We start from the raw sequence: 22,008 nt of genomic DNA on the forward strand, positions 1-22,008 counted from the left end.
TGGTTAATCTGCCTGCAGCACCGGCATCCCATATGGGCACCGGGTTCTAGTCCCAGTTGCTGCTCTTCCAGTCCAGCTCTCTGCTGTGGTCCGGGAAGGCAGTGGAGGATGGCCCAAGTACTTGGTCCCTTACACCCGCATGGGAGACCAAGAGGAAGCACCTGGCTCCTGGCTTCGGATCCGCATAGCTCTGGCCGTAGTGGCCATTTGGATGGTGAACCAACAGAAGGAAGACCTTTCTCTCAGTCTCTCTCTCTCACTGTATAACTCTGTCAAATAAATAAAATGTATATATATATATTTATAAGAAAATTCAAAATTGCAGTCTTCCATAGGTATTCCCACATTGACATGATCTAAAAATTATCATCAATTAAGACATTTCCTAACTCCAGTCAACCTAAGAAAATTTAAAAGTGGATCGGATCCTTGAGCCTCATGCCACAATAAGCCCTGAGTAAACAACTTCTAAATGTATTAAATACCCAGCAATATTTGGCGTGGCATTTGTTGCAATTACAATTGCTTCACAGTGGTTTTCCTTTTCTTTCCTCTGCTCTCACAACAATGCCTTATTGTACTTCCAGCCCATACAAGAATATTTTGAATGAGTCTAACTTTGCAAAGACAGCATTCAGAGTTGAAAAAAAAAGAAAAAAATGAACCATCTGTTCTCTCTCTTCGTGGTTCAATCTGACAATATCCTAATACAGCTGTCTTCCTCATTGACTCTATCCTACTTGGCCCACCTGCCCAGTCCCCATGTCCCATTTGAGCTTCCTCATTTACACTGTGTCTCTCCACATAGCTCTCCACCTACTCACATTCCTCTATTTGCTCTCATTTTGTCACTTCATGGTTCTAAAAAATTAAACCAAAAAAAAAAAAAAAAAAAACTTTTTTATTTGAAAGGTAGAGAGACAGAAAGGGCCAGACAGAGAAATAGAGATCTCCCATCCTCTGAGTCACTCCCAAAATACCCACAACAGCTGGGAATAGGCCAGGCTGAAGCCAGAATCCAAGAACTCCATCTGGGTCTTCCATATAGGTAGCAGGAAGCCAAGTCACTGATGCCACTGTCCCCTAGGCACCATTAGCAGGAAGTTGGATGGGAGGTATGGAGGAGCTGGGATTCTGATACGGGATGTGGTTGTTCTAAGCAGTGGCTTAACTCCTTGCACCAGCCCCTCTTTAAGATTCTTTTAAGGGGCGGGCGGGCTCGCGAAGGTTCCAGAGGCTCCGCGTGCGGGAGCGGGCGGCGCACGGTCGGGTGTACGCGGGCCGCGGGTCCGTGCGCGGGGTGAGCGCGCTCGGGGCGGCGTTTCCTGTTCCCGGCGCTCGCGCGGCTGCAGCTCGGGCCTCGGCCTGCCCGCGCCGGACCATGGCTTCGGCTGTGGACGAGCTACAGAAGGATCTAGAAGAGGTGAAGGCGTTGCTGGAAAAGACTACTAGGAAAAGAATCCATGATGCCCTTACAGCAGAGAAATCCAAGATCGAGACAGAGATCAAGAACAAGGTGCAGCAGAAGTCACAGAGCAAAGCAGAACTTGACAATGAAAAGCCGGCTGCTGTGGTTGCTCCCATTACAACGGGCAATACAGTGAAGATCAGTAATTACGGATGGGATCAGTCAGATAAGTTTGTGAAAATCTACATTACTCTACCTGGAGTTCATCACGTTCCCACGGAGAGTGTGCAGATGCATTTCACAGAGCGGTCATTTGATCTTTTGGTAAAGAACTTAAATGGCAAGAATTACTCCATGATTGTGAACAATCTGTTGAAACCTATCTCTGTGGAAGGCAGTTCAAAAAAAGTCAAGACGGACACAGTTCTGATCTTATGTAGGAAAAAAGCAGAGAACACCCGATGGGACTACCTGACCCAGGTTGAAAAAGAGTGCAAAGAAAAAGAAAAGCCCTCCTACGACACAGAAGCAGACCCTAGTGAGGGACTGATGAATGTGCTGAAGAAAATCTACGAAGATGGAGATGACGACATGAAGCGAACTATTAATAAAGCCTGGGTGGAATCGAGAGAGAAGCAAGCCAAAGGAGACACGGAATTTTGAGACTCGAGTCCTGTTGGAACTGTGGTGTGGAAGTACTGACCTTTCCAACAAGGGATGTCGCTGCGCTGCGGATGTAACTCACATACCCTGTAAGGAGAGGCAGTGATTCTCCATCTCCTGCTGGAGGATGTATTTAAATAAAATGTGCTCATTAAACGCTTCCTCTAAAGGTGGTTTCATTCAGTTCTGTGGTCTTCGGGCTTCAGAAAGGGTTATACTGCATTCTCATAGAAAAAGCCTAATGAGATGCTGCATTGTATTTTTGTCATGAGGTAGAACACAAACATACTTGCTTGTCTTTACTGACGTCAGCTCCCATCAGTGTAAGAAAATGCCTAAGAGTGAAACCTGCATTTCTGCGTAAAAGCCACCTTCCTGTGCCTGTGCTTAAAAGTTGCCGTCGAGTGGCTGAGTGCTGCCTCCATCTTCAGTGTGTATGTCGTGCATTATTGCTGTGTACTACAGACCAACCACAAATGTTCCCATCTAGGTTCTGATATTTGTGTGTGAATATAGGTTTGTTTATAAACAAGAATACACAAGCATCTCTGTATAGTTCTAGCAAAATTCCATCTATTCCTGTGTTCAATAAAGTTAGATTTTTATGTAAAAAAAAAAAAGATTCTTTTAAGCCTCAAGACCACCTAATGAAAAAAAATTTTTTTAAAAAAAGCTTGTTTTCCATTCTCCATATTTCAACCCCGGCTTCCTTTCCCAATCCTTCTGCCTTGTACTTTCTGTACTATCAAACTTTATGTGTGAGAAAAAGGAAAAGAACACCATAATTAAGCTTTTAAGATACAATTCAACCTCAAGTTTATCAGAAATATGGAAATAATCACTAACTGTTGACAAGAAACAGGGGTAAGGCAAAATAGGAAAAGGTGGATGTGTAAATAACAGATTTATTTTTATTTCTATTGTTATAGATTTCAACAGAGCCATTTCATCTACTATAAGAGAGTATTAAGTGGTAATCAGTTCACCAATTGCCACCACCATCAGAAATCAGAACTTTTATAAGTTCCCCAAATAACAAACATTTTGATTTCTCATCTGTGGATGAACACTTTAAGAAACACTTGGAATATAAATATATATATGTGTGTGTATATATAGATACATATATTTTATTAGCACAGGCTCAAAACCCATGTTCCTTACTAATTAAATGAATGCTCTGGGATGCCCATTTGGCCTAGCAGTTAAGAAGTGCGTGGAATGCCTGTATCCTATATTGAACTGCCTGGGTTTGAGTCATGGCTCTATTCATACTCTAGCTTTTCCTGATGTACACCATGGGAACCAGCAGGTGATGGTAAAAGTTGTTGGATCCCTGCCACCCACATGAGATCTGGATTGAGTTCCTGGCCCCTAACTTTGGCCTGGTCCAGCCTTGGGTATTGTGGGCATTTGGGAAGTGAACCAGGGCCTAGGAACATTTCTCTCTCGCTCTCGCTCTCGCTCTGTCACTTCTACCTCTGTAACTCTACCTCTCAATTAAATTAAATTAAATTAAGGAACAAAATATATAATTTGGGATAATTTCAGCACTCTGAGCCTTGCTTTTTTAATCTGTAAAAAGAAATAATAGTATCTCTTAGGAATGTTGAATGATAGTCCCTAAGCAGAGGTTAAGGTCAATCAATATGTGTAAAACAGTAAAAACCGTGCTTGGAACTTAGTATACATAATGATTAGCTACTAATGTTATCATTGTTATGTTATCACAAGAATATACAGATCATAATTTTAAGTGATTCATAGAATCTAGTCAAATGGATTTTGCCTCTTAACAAAGTATCACCACCCAACTGCACAGATGCTTTACTCATTCATCTTTTGAAAAATATGAAAGAGTTCCTTCTATGTGACACAGTCTTTAAGAATGCTGACTCTCCAATGATTTAACCACAGGTGTGCACCTAGTTTAGTTGGAACACAGCAAACCAAATACTTAGAGCATTTCCTCTAGTGTATTGTAAAAAGTAAAATTCTGAGAAGCAAAGTGTTCTTAATTATTTGAATCAGTAGTTGAGAGAGAAAAGCAAAGACAGACATAAAAAGAGGGAGAGAAGGAAAAGGAGGAGAAGAAAAAAACCTACTATAGAACTATCTTAAAATCAGTACAGGTTCAGTCTTTTTTCTTGCAATTGTTTCCTTTGTGGTTTTACAATGCCAACAGGTAGTGAAGGCAACATAGGTTATCATCATAATATGAAACCATCAGAGGGCTGGCGCTGTGGTGCAGCGGGTTAAAGCCCTGGCCAGAAGCACCAGCATCCCATATGGACACTGGTTCTAGTCCGGCTGCTCCACCTCCAATCCAGCTCTGTTTTGGCCTGGGAAAGCAGTGGAAGATGGCCCAAGTCCTTGGGCCCCTACACCAATGTGTGAGACTCCGAAGAAGCTCCTGGCTCCTGGCTTCAGATCAGCTCAGCTCCAGCCATTGCGGCCATCTGGGGAGTGAACCAGCAGATGGAAGACCTCTGTCTCTGTCTCTACCTCTCTCTGTGTAACTCTGTCTTTCAAATAAATAAAATAAATCTAAAAAAAGAAAAAAACAAAAAAAAAAAAAAAAAAAGAAACATCAGGGATTGGCACTGGAAGGAAAGGGAAAAGCACTGAACAGACTTGGTCACTTGATGACATTTCCTCTGGCACCCTGAAAAGCTGTATTCTTATTAGTCTTCTGATGCAAGTGCAGATAAAATCCCATTATCTGAGTTCCTCTTGGTAAAACTGAGACCAAATTAAAAAAAAATCTGATAAATGCAAAGGATAACAAAAGGAGAAAAACAGAAGGAATTTAGATAGACTGGCTGACTAAAGGTTTCTCATTTTTAGTCTGATCAACATATGAGATCCTCCAAAGTTGGATGAATCTGTTCAGAAAATTTTCATTTTACATCTATGATCTCTTCCTCCCATTACAGTCCTTACATTAAGAAAGAGACTTTCCTTACAATAAATAGTTAGATAATCCATGAAAACTATTTTTACAGAATTGTCCACTTTTACACGTAGTAGTAGTTACATGATTAAGGTTGCATCCACATTATTCATACATTCTGAAATATTTTCTTGCTAATTTAAAAAAAGATGGTCCTGAAGTTCTCATAAACAGAACCAGTATATATAGGTCATGGTGCTTCAATCTACTACCTCAGTCAAAAAAGCTAACTTTTAAAATTGTTTGTAATAATTGTAAAATAAAAAAGTATTTTCTCTCAGCCACAAGCAAGTTCCATGTAACAAACATCTGGTTCATCAAATATTTGCTATAACTATCCTTAAATCAATATCCTTCAGTTTAATAGAGTATATTTCTTAATCAGATAGGTAAATAAGTCATTCAACAAAAATTAAGCTAGTCTTTCATATATCTCAAGTGAAAAATAAAAATATACCTTTATATTTTTTACTTTTATACATTTTTCTTTATTTCTATTTTCTAACCTGTATTTCTGTAAATGTTGACAAATAATAAGTAATAGACATCTGCCTCCTAGTGGTCATATGCTGTTCCTAAACAGAAATACCACACATCTCTTCAAACAGAACAAAAGGATTTTGTTTTAGAAAACGGCTCATCCTGGAAAGCAGTAGTAAGTTGGCTTGGCACCACTAAGGGAAAAAGTCAACAGTGACTGCCAGCATCACTCTTCCAAATACGCTCTGAGCACCAACCCAACAGGTTCCCTCCCATCTCACTTAGTTGACTTTTACACCATAAATATTTGCACATATCCTCCAAAGAGTTCTCAGGAAATCCAGTTGGGAAGAATTAAAATGTTTGCCTGGTAATTTTGAAACACTTATTACAAATATCTTCCCTTAACACCCAGAGTCTTAAATCCATAGTAAAAATTGTTTTTATTACATTTAGCCAATCAGAATATGCTTCCTATATGTTCTTCCAATGTAAAGTGTATTCTCAATCAGATATGACCAAAGAGTTGTCTGCGCCTTTATTTGTTTACGTGTCTGCTTGGTAATAGGATAAATCTTTGGGAGAAGCATAAAATATGTTTTGACAGGAACACAGGATGGTTTACTTAAACTGTAAGTTAAAAATGTGTGAGGGGGGCCAACGCTATGACGCAACATGTTAACACCCTGGCCTGAAGCGCCGGCATCCCATATGCGCTGGTTCTAGTCCCAGCTGCTCCACTTCCAATCCAGTTCTCTGCTATGGCCTGGGAAAGCGGTACAAGATGGTCCAAGTCCTTGGGCCTCTGCACCCGTATGGGATACCCGGACGAAGCTCCTGGCTCCTGGCTTCGGATTGGCACAGGTCTGGCCGTAGCGGCCATCTGGGGTGTGAACCTGCAGATGGAAGTACTATAATTATTGACAAGTCTATTGAAACTCATTTTTGTAAGTGACTTTATTACTTAGAATAGCTTTAGCTATTCTATATTTATAGATATATTTTAGCTATTCTATATTTAGCCACTACATTCCTAAATTTGTATATATGAAATATATGAAACTTGTATGACTTAAATAAAAATTTAAAAAAGAAGCTATGAATATATATACATATCTATAAATATTTTATGTTATCATCTGTAGCTATATTACATGTAACCTAAATTCATGCTGATGTCTTCAACTCTAATCCATTACTACATGGATCATTCTAGCCACCTGCCATGACTTATGTATAAATCTAACTCCACCATCCATTTATTTAATTGTCCCAGTCCAGTATACATGTATGGCTATATTAGAATTTTTAACATACATGGGGTACAAATTTATCCACTAGAGTTCCATACTGCTGTACTCTATTCCTTTTTCCTTTAATCCTACAAATTCCACTTATAATTGAAGTTAATTGAGTTCAACATAATCCAAAAAAGGGAGAGAATTTATTTTTAAAAATATTTATTTATTTGGGCTGGCACCGCGGCTCACTAGGCTAATCCTCTGCCTTGCGGCACCGGCACACCGGGTTCTAGTCCCGGTCGGTGCGCCGGATTCTGTCCCAGTTGCCCCTCTTCCAGGCCAGCTCTCTGCTGTGGCCAGGGAGCGCAGTGGAGGATGGCCCAAGTCCTTGGGCCCTGCACCCCATGGGAGACCAGGATAAGTACCTGGCTCCTGCCATCGGATCAGTGCGGTGTGCCGGCTGCGGCGGCCATTGGAGGGTGAACCAACGGCAAAAGGAAGACCTTTCTCTCTGTCTCTCTTTCTCTCTCACTGTCCACTCTGCCCGTCCAAAAAAAAAAAATTATTTATTTGAAATGCAGAGTTACAGAGAGGTCTTCCACCTGCTAGTTCACTCCCCAGATGGCCACAATGGCTGGAGCTGTGTCCATCCGAAGCCAGAAGCCAATAGCTTTTTCCAGGTCTCCCACATGGGTGCAGAAGCCCAAGGAATTGGACCCTCTTCCACTGCTTTCCCAGGCCATAGCAAAGAGCTGGATTGGAAGTGAAGCAGCCAGGACTCGAACTGGTGCCCATATGGGAAGCCAGCACTACATCTGACAGCTTTACCTGGTAGGCCACAGCACCAGCCCCCAAGTACAACATAATTTCAGTGCAGTTATATTGTTCATTTGCAATTCTGATCAATATTTCCATTCACAGTCTTCATTCTTTCCTAGGATCCCCCAACTCCCTAATTCTTTTTTTAACTTCAAATACATTAAAGGTCACTAGGACTGAAAAGTCTTATGAGTTTTGACAAATGCATGATACACATATGCACCATTACAATATAATACAGAATAGTTTCACCAGCCTACTATCACTTTTTTCGCCTAATCATCAAGTTCTCCTACCCCAAGCCTCAAGAAACCACTGTTATCTTTATTGTGTCTATAGTTTTGCCTTTTTCCAGAATGACACATAATTGGAATTATATAGCCTTTCAGAACAACCTCTTGTACTTAAAATTATGAACTTAAGCAATGTACATTAGTCCATGTCTTTTTGTTATGTTATTACATTTTTATAGGTAAATAATATTTCAGTTTTGCAATTCACCTATTAAAGGAAACTTTAGTTACTTCAGTAACTTTAGTTACTTCCAGTGTTTGACAATTAAAGCTGAAGTAAACATTTACATGCAGATTTTGTGTGTACAAAAATTTTCAACTCAACTGGGTAAGTATCTAAGAACGTAATTTCAAGGGTATATGTAATATTATGTTCAGCTTTGAAGGAAGTTGCCAAACTGTCTTCCAAAATGCTTGTACTATTTTACTTTCTGAGAATACTTGATGACATGCATCCTCATCGGTGTTTATTCCTGTAAAGTCTTTTTTTCTTGGATTTCAATTATTCTAATAGATGAGAAGTGATATCTTAGTTTTATTTTAAGAACAATTTCCTAATGACAGATGCTTTTTATTTTTACAATAAATTACCATGTTAGCTTTCTTGGTGAGGTGATTGCTCAGATTTATTATCCATTTTTTAGTTGGATTTTTGTTTTCTTATTAACATTTTTTTTTGACAGGCAGAGTTAGACAGTGAGAGAGAGAGACAGAGAGAAAGGTCTTCTTTCCACTGGTTCACCCCTCAAATGGCCGCTACGGCCAGCACACTGCGCTGATCCAAAGCCAGGAGCCAGGTGCTTCCTCCTGGTCCCCCATGCAGGTGCAGGGCCCGAGCACTTGGGCCATCCTCCACTGCCTTTCTGGGCCACAGCAGAGAGCTGTACTGGAAGAGGAGCAACCGGGACAGAATCCGGCACCCCAACCGGGACTAGAACCTGGGGTGCCGGCGCTGCAGGTGGAGGATTAGCCTAGTGAGCCGTGGCGCCAGCTGTTTTCTTATTATTTCTACATTTTAGATACAAGTACTTTATTAGATGGGAGTTTTGCAAATATTTTCTCCTGGTATGTGGCTTTTTTTCTTTCCCTTTATAATAGTTTTTATGTACTAGGAAATTTTTATTTTAACACAGTTCAGTTTATCTGTAATTAAATGTTTCCAATTTCTCCAATGGTTTCATGAGCTTGGTAGGCACTAGTTTCAGTTATAGTAGTTTTCTTTAATTATAATTATTGATTGTTGTTTATTTGAAAGGGAGAGCAAGAGTGAGTGAGTGAGAGAGAGATTTTCCATCCTCTGATTCACTCTCCAAATCCCCACAGAACCCAGGTAAGCCTAGGACAATGTCAAAAACTAAGAAAACCAGCCACATCTTCCATGTGGGTGGCAGAGATCCAGTTATTTGAGCCATTATCTTTTGTCTCCTAGAGTACACATTAGCAGGACCTGGATCACAAGTGGAAGCAAGATTCAAACACGGGCATTCAAACATGGAATGTAGGCATCTCAAGCGGCAGCTAAACTTGCTGCAACAAAACAAAGAAAAGCACAGGACTCTACAGCTTCATTGCTGAATTCTAGCAGACATTTAAAGAACTAATTCCTGGGGCTAGTGCTGTGGCATAGGGGGTAAAGCCTCCACCCGCAGTGCCAGCATCCCATGTAGGCACCAGTTAAAGTCCCAACTGCTCCACTTCCCATCTAGATCACTGCTATGGCCTGGGAAAGCCGTAGAAGATGGCCCAGGTCCTGTGACCCCTGCCTGCACCCACATGGGAGACCTGGAAGAAGCTCCTGGCTCCTGACTTTGGATCAGCATAGCACCAACTGTTGTGGCCATCTGGAGAGTGAATCAGTGAATGGATGACCTTTCTCTCTCTCTCTCTCTCTCTCTCTGTAACTCTACCTTTCAAATAAATAAAATCTTAAAAAAAAGAACTAATTCCAATTCTTCTCAAGCTATTCAAAACAATTGAAAGGGAGGGAATCCTCCAAACTCCTTCTATGAAACCAGCATCACTTTAATTTCTAAGTCAGAAAAATATAACAGAGAAAGAGAACTACAGACCCATTTCCCTAATGAACACAGATGCAAAAATCCTCATCAAAATTGTAGCAAATTGAATCCAACAACAAATCAGAAATATCTTTCACCCACACCAAGTGTGATTTATCCTTGGTGTGCAGAGATGGTTCAACATTTACAAATCAATCAATGTGACATATCCCATTAGCAAACTGAAGAACAAAAATCATATAATTATCTCAATACATGCAGAGAAAGCATTTGATAAAATACAACATCCTTTCATGATGAAAACCTTTAGCAAATTTGTTATAGAAGGAACATTCCTCAACATAATCAAGGCAATTTCTTACAAACCTACAGCTAGCACCCTACTGAGTAGGGAAAATATGGAAGCATTCACCCCAAGATCCAAAACCAAAGACACCCACTCTCACCACTGCTATTTAATATAGTCCTAGAAGTTTTAGCTAGAGCCATTAGCAAGAAAAAGAAATCAAAGGGATACAATTGGAAAGGAGGAAGTCAAATTATCCCTATTTTCCAGATGATATGATTCTATATACAGGGGATTCAAAGACTCCACTGAGAGACTATTGAAACTCATAAAGAGTTTGGCAAAGTGGCAGGATATAAAATCAACACACACAAATCAATAGCCTTGTATACACAGACAATACCACGGCTGAGAAAAAACTTTTTTTAAATAAGATTTTATTTATTTATTTGAGAGGTAGAGTTACAGACAGTGAGAGGGAGAGACAGAGAGAAAGGTCTTCCCTCTGTTGGTTTACTCCCCAGATGGCCGCAACGGCTGGAGCTGCACCAATCCGAAGCTAGGAGCCAGGTGCTTCTTCCTGGTCTCCCATGCAGGTGCAGGGGCCCAAGCACTTGGTCCTTCTTCCACTGCCTTCCCAGGCCACAGCAGAGAGCCAGATTGGAAGAGGGGTAGCCAGGACTAGAACCAGTGTCTATATGGGGTGCCAGCGCCGCAGGCAGAGGATTAACCTACTGAGCCACAGCACTAGCTCCAGAAAAAACTTTTAAGATCAATCCCATTCACAACAGCCACAAAAATAATCAAATATCTTGGAATAAATTTAACAAAGGATGTCAAATATCTCTACAATGAAAATTACAAAACATTAAAGAAAGAAATAGAGGAAGATATTAAAAATTGGAAAAATATTCCATGTTCATGGATTGGAAGAATTAATATCATCAAAATATACATACTCCCAAAAGCAATTTACAGATTCAGTATGATTCCAATTAAAATACCAAGGACATTCTTCTCAGATCAAGAAAAAATGATGCTAAAACTTATATGGAAACACAAGAGATTTTGATATCTAAACCATCTTATACAATAACAACAACAACAAAAAAGCCGAAGACATTAGAATACCAAATTTCAAGACATACTACAGGGCAGTTATAATCAAAACAACCTGGTACTGGCACAAAAAGAGATGTGTATACCAATGGAACAGAATAAAAACTTCAGAACTCAATCCACACATCTACAATCAACTTATCTTTGACAGAGGAGTTAAAATCAATCCCTGGAGCAAGAATAGTCTCTTCAATGAATGGTTCTGGGAAAACTGGATCTCCACGTGCAGAAGTGCAAAACCAGATGAATACCTTACACCTTACACAAAAATCCACTCAAAATGTATCAAAGACCTAAATCTATAACCCAATACCATGAATTTAATAGAGAACATTGGAGAAACTCTGCAAAATATTGGCATAGGCAAAGACTTCTTGGAAAAGATACCAGAAGCACAGGAAATCAAAACCAAAATTGACAAATGGGATTACTTCACTCTGAGGAGCTTCTGCACTGCAAAAGAAACACTAAGAAAAGTGAAGAGAACAGACATAATGGGAGAAAATATTTGCAACAATAAAACAAACAATCCAGTTAAGAAATGGGCAAATGATTTGAACAGGTATTTTTCTTTTCTTTTTTTTTTTTTTTTTAAGATTTATTTTACTTGAAAGAGTTATAGAGAGAGGTAGAGCCAGAGAGACAGAGGTCTTCCATCCACTAGTTCACTCCCCAAATGATTGCAACAGCTACAGTTGAGCTGATCTGAAGCCAAGAGCCAAGAGCTTCTGCTGGGTCTCCCACACAGGTGCAGGGGCTCAAGGACTTGGGCCATCTTCTAATTCTTTTCCCAAGCCTAGCAGAGAGCTGGATCAGAAGTGAAGCAGCTGGGACTAGAAACAGTGCCAATATGGGATGCCAGCACATCAGTATGAGGATTTAATCCACTGCGCCATATCGCTGGCCCCCAGGCATTTTTCAAGAGAGAAAATTTAAGTGGCCAACAGACACTTGATCACTAGCCATCAGAAACCTGCAAAATAAAACCACAATGAGGTTTCACCTCATCCCAGTTAGACTGGCTCTCATGCAGGTATCAACAAATAAATGCTGGCAAGGAATTGTGGAAAAAGGTACCCTAATCCACTGTTGGTGGGAATATAAACTGGTGCAGCCACTGTGAAAGACAGTATGGAGATATCTCAGAAATTTGAATATAGACCTACCATATGATCCAGCCATTCCATTCCTGGGAATTTACCCAAACCAAAAGAAATCAGCATCTGAAAGAATTATCTGTACCCCCATGTTCACTGCAGCACAAATTACAATAGCTAAGATATGGAATCAACCCAGATGTCTATCAACTGTTGACTGGATAAAGAAATTATGATATAAATATATATACACTATGGAGTACTACTCAGCTGTAAAAAAAAAAAATGAAATCCTATCTTTGGCAACAAAATGGATGCAACTGGAAAACTATACTTAGTGAAATAAGCGAGACCCAAAAAGACAGATACCATATTTTCTTTGATCTGAGGTAACTAATAGAGTACATAAAATGTAACATATTGGAGTAAAAAGGACATTTTGAGATTCAATGATTCTTTATAGACCTTGTCTCCTCAGTTGAGGAACAGGGTTTTTTCTTCATACTATTTGTTGAACTCTTTTACTTAGTGTAGGGTTAACTTTACAAAAATTAAGTAAACTGAAAGTAGATCTTTGTAAAAATTAAGAGTGGTAATGGGAGAAGGAGAAGGAAGAAAGTTTGGAGCGTGGGTGGGAGGGGGTAGTTGGGAAATGTCACCGTGTTCCTAAATCTGTATATACGAAATACATGAAACTTGTATAACTTAAATAAAGCTAAAAAAAAGAAAATTCTCATTATCCCTGAGCTAGCCTAAACAAGTCATCTGAAAAAGCACTCTGGGTACCTTTCAGGAAGACCTGGAACACATCTCAATGTGGAATTGAAAAAGCTCTTCACCTGATGTTTGGAGATTCCAGTGTCCAGACTCATTCAAGGGGTTTGGTTTCAATAGATTACCACTCTCATTTCAAACTCTAAAATATTGATATTTTGCAAGTCATAAAATATAAATAAGAATAAATTATGATTCATTTATGTGATAAAAGTCTCTGAAAAAATATATGACTGAGATAGCTTCATGCCCTCACTGAGACAGTCACTCATTGTGATCTGTAAGATTTGGCTCTTCATGAAACTAAATACTACTCAAAAATGCAGACTCGAACCACCTGACAAAGTCTCCAACTTAAACAAGGGCAGGGGTGGGAGGCTGGCATTTAGCACAGGGATTAAGATGCAGTATGGGAGTCACATATCCCATATAGGAGCATCTGCGTTCGAGTCCTGGTTCTATTTTCAAATCCATCTTCTTGTGATGTGAGCCCTGAGAGAGAACAGTGATAGCATAAGTGGCTGGATCCCAATCATCTGCATAGGAGATTCTGTTTATATTTCCAGCTTCTGGCTTTGGTCTGGTCCAGCCCTTGCTAATGCAGGCATTTAAGGAGTGAACCAGTAGATTAAAGCTCTCATTCTTTTTATCTCTCTCTCTCTCTTTGTCTCTCTCAAATAAATATAGTAAATTAACTTTTTAAAAAAGACCTCTCAGAGTTAGGATTGTCTTTCAACTTTCATCAATGAGAGATCAGTAGAATTCATACTTGTTAATAATGTTCTATATTTTTATCTAAAATAGTAGTTGAAAATATTGAGTAATATCCATTATACACAGGCAGGTAAAACAAAATACTACTAAAGTTAATGTAAGATCAGAAAGAATGCATCTTTTAATGATATTAGATAGAGTATATGTTTCTAAAAATATAGTATATGTTTCTAAAATATAGAGTATATGTTTCTAAAAATCCATCTTGGGAGATAGGAGAGACATATAAGAGTTGAAGGAAACAAAACAAACAGCAATAAACAGGTGAGTTCTATGAGTCACACAGAACCAAAGAGAATCCTAGGATTCAAGGGACCTCTCTGACTGCCTACAGACTGCTGATTCCAACATTAAAACTCTGGGATTCTAGAATACACAGTTCTACTTGGTGACTACCATTAACCCTCACTCAATTGACTGTAAATTGCTTGGCACCTCCTACATGCTCAGTAACTTTTTATTTTTATATTGATTGCCAATTATACCTCCCTGTTCCATTTGGTGTTTCACTGAGCAGCATTTATGCTCATGGCAGCCAACATAAATACAACCCACAAGCACTTTAATCATTTTCATAGTCACGGACTTGGAATGGCTTAAATCTGTGGAGAACTAGTGACAGGTATGAAGAATTTTAATTTAAGATTCATAAATTTTTACATTCAGAAATTTAATACAAGGGACAATATTTCTTGTTTATGTTCATCTTCCATTTTTGCTAAGTTTGGGAACTGCTAATCATGATTTCTTTTCACTTACTACTCTACTCAGGTCACTGCTAAGGAACAGAACCAGTAGATCTTTCATTTCTGAATATTGTTATGTGCCTTCTGCTAACTTGAAAACGGACACTGTGTTACTATAGAAATAATTTCTTCTTTTCAAGTGCCAGGGTAAACTCTGGCAGATTCCAATAAAGTGAGTTTAATTTTCAAGCATTGTACATGTCAGCATTCCAGTGAAGAATAAGCCCAGAAGGGAGTTGTTTCCATTCACCCAAAAAAGCCACAGGCATGAACTGACTTGTCTTGTGTACTTAACCAAACCACAAGTGGAGCTCTATTGCTGAGAACCAAAATGCTTCCTGCTATTCTTAACAGAGTTTAAAATTGTCTCCTGGCTGTCCTGCAGTTGTCTTTGTCTATTAAGCAATACACCAAATGGCTGCTTTTGCCTCAACTATCAGGCTAGTCTATTTGCTTTAGGGATAGAAAGCAGCTTAATTTAAAGATAACATAATTAATATCTCCAACTTTCATTGATAATATCACATTTATTTAATAAAAAGTGATTAAGAATAATATAAAATTAAGTAGCAAAACTTTTGGTACAAATGCCACAGAGAATATTCTCATAAGATATAAACTAGAATCTACAGTGGCCTAAAATATTTACTATCCTGAGGATATGGATAAAATAATTTTAAAACTCCATGGTAATTATTTTGTTTTCAATTGTAAATGTATCCTGTCATACTCTTCTGAAATTGTTATAAACTAAATATTTTGCAAGTTCTATAGAATATAAAATTTTATTATGAGTCATCCACTGAAATTATAACATTTTATTTTAAGAGTCATCCATTCTTGAAAAACATGTGTATAGTCTGCTTTTTGGTCTCCCACATTAAAATTAGGCTAAAATGAAATAACATGGCAAACTTCAGAGAATAAGTATGTTATGATAGATGATTTAGAAATTCAGGATGCAAAACAGCTATCTATGTGATAAAGGTCTTCTCTGTACCAGATCCTCATGTAGCCTTGAGTGTCCTAGAATAATTTTTTTCTCTTTATCATACAAGGAGACTAAGAAGTAAAGAAATTAGTTCATTTTCCCATCTTCATTTCCCAATTCCCTATTTTATATTCAGATTCAGTACATTGAGTTAGAAATATTCTTTTATGGGCTCCACAGAAATGAAGTAAACAGCTATAACTACCCTTGGTATAATGGTTGTGTTAGTATCAGGTCTATATTTAAAAGCAACTGCTGCCATTGTTTATCCAACTCAATTCTGCCTCCAAGCCTCCACAACAGACTCAAGTCTGTAATTAAGAGTCCAGGGAGGAAGTTTAAACATGCTATAGTAGAGCAATAATTTTGGCAATATAATAGAGGAATAATTAGGAGCAATATGACATCCAGCTTATGATATACTTCTTAGTCATAAAGAATTCCGATTTTTGGGATAGCTATCTCTAGCTTCTGCAATCTAAACATGTTAGGATTTCTCTACTTCCCACCGTCAGCCTGTGTTTATGCTTTTGCGCATCTGAGTATACAGCCATCTTCCAAATTCAAAGTTCCTTTGAAAGCATCAATAGTATTATCTAATTTTTAAATTTCTTATGCTGAAAAAACCCCAGGTCTTAAAATACTGTATATATGACACATATATTTATTGTTCTAATTTCATTAATTAAAACTAAAGAGTAGCCATCTTATGAAATGTTAATAGGGTTTAGTTATTTAAACTTATATTACTTCAAAAGTCCTGATATTCAGCTTTATACATATTTTATTGACTATATCTTATGGGCTGAAGTAAGAATATTTTCCATCAACTTTGATTTCTCCTCTGCCTTCTGACAAATAAATGACATCATGCTTGTTCTCAAGTCCTGATAGAAGAAGAATAGAGTTTTATTTGTGCATAAATGAGAGTCAAATCTCTGCCCTATATTCACCATTAGCTGTCCTATGTAGAAAGTAGAGGTGTGGTCAATATGGAAAAAGATAACATTCTAGGAATGCAACTGTTTCAGCCTACAAACTTCAAGAGAAGAATTGATTGGAAGACATTGAGCTTAGTTTGCTTTGTGAAATTCAAAACAGTAAATTTAACAGAAAGTGAATATGGTTCAGATTTTTCTGCACATTCTAATAAATCTTCAGTTTGTAATATGATCAGTGAGGTGGAGAAACAGACTTCAGGAAAGACACTGGAAACCAATACTATTCATGAATGCCATAAGGGATGATGTAGCATCTTGAATAATCATGAAATAGGAGTTTTATATTTGGGAAGTGTACTGGTAAGAAGATCTTTTATATTTTTCTGACACAGTTTCCAAATAGCCATGGCATTATAATAACAGCTACCTTTTACTCTGATGAGAGGTATGATGTGACACATGGAGAACACATTGAACAATAAAGAACATGAAGAAGATGGTTCTCTAATTTGAACAGGAATAGATGGGGGTCTGGATACTGTAAAGAATATTTATGTGCACTGAATGTACATTAAACAAATATTATTATTTTAAATCTATATCAATAAATCTACTTAACTCATGGACTCATGAAATTTGTTACATATTTTTAAAATAAAATTATTCATACAGATCTCACTTTTGTTCAGATGAAATAATAGAGACCAGGTTTATCCTCACACCTTGTACATAAAGACAGAAAAAAGAATAGCTATTTTTAGCCAATAATATTATGGCTAGAACAAATGGAAAGAAATAAGCAATTGAGAATAATTCAACATATTATCCTTATCATCCTATCCCATAAGACATACTATGTTCTCTTTTTCCTTTCTATGACAACATAACACTTGTTCTTTTGCTTCTTTCTCCTGCTTGGATTTTTCAGTGTTAAATCCTTCCAGACACACTGTATTTTTCTCTATCTCTTAGAATTAAAGTTTGTGAAACTATCCTGGAAGCATTCATATGGCATGTACAATTAATAGGTAGAAAAATCTCTAATTCTGTCATATCAAACCAAAATATGTTATCTCTTGATTTTCTATTATGTGTCAGGAAAAGCATTTACAGAAACATAATTAGGCTTTGTAATTTTTAACTTTATAAAAAATTATTTATTTGTTTTATTTGAAAGGCAGAAAGACACAGAGAGTGAGACCTTCTGTCTGCTAGTTCACTCCCCGAATGCCCAAAACTGTCCAGGATGGGGTCAGACCAAAGCCGGGAGCACAAAATTCAATCCAGGGCTCCCACATAGGTGGCAGGGATCCAAATACTTGAACCATAACCTGCTGCCTCTCAGGGTGTGTAAAATTGGAGTGGAGTTGGAATTCAAACCCAAGTTCTCCAATTTGGGAAGTAGGTGCCCCATGTGGTGTCCTAACCACTGTGCCAAACACCTACTCCTAGTTTCCAATTTTTAATAACTTCGACTATCTCTGTAACCAAGCAACTTTCCTTTTACAATATGAATTTTCCTGCTAGTTACAGAGTCTTCTAATGATTTTAAATTAATTTACTTTTATTGGAAATTGAGTTATTCTTAAAAACAATCATATATAAGATCAGCTATTCCTGTTTTCTGAATTAAATGGCCTTCACATCATACATTAAGTTGTCAAGAGGGACTTTGAAATATGAAATAAAAGTATTTAATGTGCTCAAAAATTGATTTTTTAAAATTATTTTACCAACTAATATAAAGACAGAAAGAGAGAAGAAAGGAGGGTGGGATGGAGAAGGGGAATCTCATTATGTTCTTAGCATTGTATCTATAAACCATTTTGAATCTGTTAAAAATAGTGATTTTTTAAAAAGATAAAAAATTAAAAAATAAAAAGTTAAGAAATAAGATAAAGTAAAACCCATAAAACATGGGGCAAAAATGCCTAAAAGATACAAATAAATAAAGATTATTTAAAAATTATTTTATCATAAGGAAGAAAAGAAGTTGGATTGAAGTTGATCACAGTTTCTAGCTCTAAAAAGTGGTACTAATTATGGACAGAGTTTGGGATGCTCAGAGGGAAATTTTTGAGGAACTCTAATACATTTAATCTTGAATATATATTGTTTAATATCATAATAAGAAATTCAAGAGAATATTCCTACAGGCCATCAGACATGCGAATGCCTAGAACTTAGTTAAAACTCCCCAACTCTATTGGCATTAGAGTTAATTAATTAAACTCTTCTTAAACCCTGATAACTGGGCATATGGCATTGTGAAGATTATTTAAATTACACTTCTTAATGCCTCACTATCACCAGTGGTTAGTTTTCTATTTAATATTTATTTATTACATACTTTATTGAAAAGCAAAGATGTCTATATGGGGAGACAGAGAAATCTTCCATCTGCTGGTTCACTCCCCAGATGTTTGCAATAGCTAGGCCCGGGCCAGGCTGAAGTCAGGAATCCAAAATTAAATTCAGATCTCCTACATTGGTGGCTGGGATTCAAGTACTTTGGCCATTCCCTGCTTCCTCCCAGAGTGCACAATAACAGAAAGCTGTAATTGGGTCTGGAGGTAAATTTGAGCCCAGGCACTCTGACGTGGGTTGTAAGCATCCCAAGTAGCATTTTAACTGCTGTGCCAAACATGGCACCAGCCAGAACAATGGACTATTTTAATAGACCCCAGAAACTCTAGGATGTTTACTTCATATGCATTTTTCATAACTCATTCTGGGTCTAGGCTAACCATTAACTCAAATATAAAGATAGGCCAGCACTGAGGCTCACTAGGCTAATCCTCCGCCTTGTGGCCCCGGCACACCGGGTTCTAGTCCCGGTCGGGGCACCGGATTCTGTCCAGGTTGCCCCTCTTCCAGGCCAGTTCTCTGCTGTGGCCAGGGAGTGCAGTGGAGGATGGCCCAAGTGCTTGGGCCCTGCACCCCATGGGAGACCAGGAGAAGCACCTGGCTCCTGCCATCGGATCAGCGCGGTGCGCTGGCTGCAGTGCGCTGGCCGCGGTGGCCATTGGAGGGTGAACCAAGGGTAAAGGAAGACCTTTCTCTCTTTCTCTCTCTCTCACTGTCCACTCTGCCTGTCCAAAAAATAAAAAATAAAAAAATAAAGATAAAAGTATTAAGGAATTCTAGGCAAATACAAAATACCTTTGATTAAAAAAGAAAAAAAAATTACATAGATAGAAATACATTCAAGAAAAAAAGAAAGGCCTAGTATTATCTTTTGAGTACTTGGTTAGAGATTTTATATTTGCTTCTCAGGAGACATGCATTTTTGTATTATACATGAAAATACAGACATAAAGATATATATTACTGTTACTTGCCTCAACTTATACTTGAAAGTCTCCAAAACAGGATTAAAAAAACAGATCCAAGGGATGGCACTGTGGCATAGCAGGTAAAGCCACCACCTGCAGTGCTAGCATCCCAAATGGGTGCCAGTTCAAGTCCTGGCTGCTCCACTTTCCATCTAGTTCTCTGCTATGGCCTGGGAAAGCAGTAGAAGATGGCCCAAGTCCTTGGACTCCTGCACCCGTGTGGGGGACCCGGAAGAAGCTCCTGGCAAAGATCGGCACAGCTCGTACCGTTGCTGGCATCTGGGGAGTGAACCAGCAGATGGAAGACCTCTCTCTCTCTCTCTGCCTCTCTGCCTTTACCTCTCTGTAACTCTGCCTTTCAAATAAATAAATAAATCTTTGAAAAAAAAAGTATCTTCAGTTTTTGCTTCATTTCCAAATCCTAAAAAATTTGTTCTAGCCATGTTTTATACCTTTATTAAATTAAGCAAAATTTAAGATATGTGAAATTTAAATATATATGTATAAAACAGCATTGGAAATTAATCATTTATTCATAAAAACATCATGAAAAGTAGATAAAAATACTACTATCTACTGTGACTACATTATTAAATGGAAACATAATTAAATTATTAAAACATTATTAAATGGAAACATAATTCCTAAATATATTACTAACAAGAAAATGAAAATAAAATGCACACTCTCTAATAATCACAAATTTATAGTAAGGTTATCCCTTTCCCATGAGCAGCTGTTAAACATATTTTATGTAGTCTACAAGAAAATGTAAAATAACTTTTGATGAAACTCTCTTTTTTAAGTTTTCATTATCCATGTCTATATCAATTTACTTACATTTTAGAATATGATCCAATTTTAAATGTAACCAAATAGCCCCCAAAACTGTAACCAATTTAAGCAAAGGAATTCTACATATAAGTTTACTTTCTGTGTGGTTCCCATTTGAATGTAGTTTCTGCTAGTTAATTCCTAATGAAAAACCACTAGGGGGTGACCAAGCATCATTTCCTTTTCTTCGTTTATTCTAGTTACCAACATTGCTTAGGCTATGTTAACATCGTACATATGCTTTAATGTAAATTAATTTGACAGTATGCTTGAAGGCAGGATAGAATAAAAATTCTGTTACTCATTACTAGAATTTGAACAAAGTTGAAGTCAATACAAATTAGTCACGAGATGTATTCCTAAATTTCTCATTTTGCTTAGTCTAAAACAAAACATCTTACTAAACATTTGCAACCTTCTTTAAAATCTGAAGAAAAGTCAAATGTGAAATAGAATTGCTTACTCCACCACATGTGTTTTAGTCAGAGGTCTCCAGAAAAAGAGGACCAAGAGGATATAGCTTTGGAAGAGATTTATTACAATGAACTGACCCAACTTACTGGGGAGACTGTTAAGTTCCACAATGTGTTCTCTGAAAACTAGATCCGCAAGAGCTGATCCTCTAATTCAATCTGAATCCAAAGGCCTATGAACCAGAGTATGAAAACTGGGGGTACGAGAATATACATGTCCCGGCTAAAGCAATCAAACAGAATGGGAAAACGGGTAATTTCCTCTTTCCTTTGCCTTTTTCCCTTCTATTCGGGCTTTCAAGGGGTTATCTAATGCTCACTCAGATTGGGAAGGGCATTCTATTTCCCTGTGTCCACCTAGTCAAAAGCCACAGAGCTGATACAAGATAGGATTATGACTCAACATGGTCTGTCATTGTCCAGAGTGATATCATTTAACCAAAATATCTTTTTAGAGCAGATAAACCGTCTTACCTTAACAGTTCAGCTCAGAATCAATGTAACAGAACTTGAGATAAGGTCTTACTGCCTGATATAGCAATAAATCAGGCAACAGATAGGAAGGCCTTCAAGAACATGCTTTTTCACTGGAAAAAAAACTAGTTGGAGCTATAAATGTCTACAGAATACTGCTAAAATCACAAACTGTTTACGTTTTCAGATGGAATGAGTACTATAGATAGTGTAAAATCTACTTTATGAAAACTAATAAGGCAGAGATGGTAACTGATTTGTTCAAGTATTACATGGCTACTTGTGACAG

The 22,008-nt window shown here is 37.8% G+C and overlaps 1 protein-coding gene across 1 annotated transcript; it reads left to right on the top strand.

Moving 5' to 3' along the window:
* Positions 1-1,212: 1,212 nt before the first annotated feature.
* On the top strand, positions 1,213-2,240 carry LOC100344315 (calcyclin-binding protein). Its single transcript, XM_002712408.5, has one exon. The coding sequence runs from the start codon at positions 1,382-1,384 to the stop codon at positions 2,069-2,071; it is 690 nt and encodes a 229-aa protein (XP_002712454.2). The 5' UTR covers positions 1,213-1,381; the 3' UTR covers positions 2,072-2,240.
* The last annotated feature ends 19,768 nt before the right edge of the window (positions 2,241-22,008 follow it).

Source organism: Oryctolagus cuniculus, chromosome 6 (assembly GCF_964237555.1).
Source record: "Oryctolagus cuniculus chromosome 6, mOryCun1.1, whole genome shotgun sequence".
In the NCBI taxonomy this organism is placed as follows: Eukaryota; Metazoa; Chordata; class Mammalia; order Lagomorpha; family Leporidae; genus Oryctolagus; species Oryctolagus cuniculus.

Coding starts and splice junctions, on each gene's coding strand:
- LOC100344315 (XM_002712408.5), top strand. CDS start 1,382: ATGGCTTCGGCTGTGGACGAGCTACAGAAGGATCTAGAAGAGGTGAAG.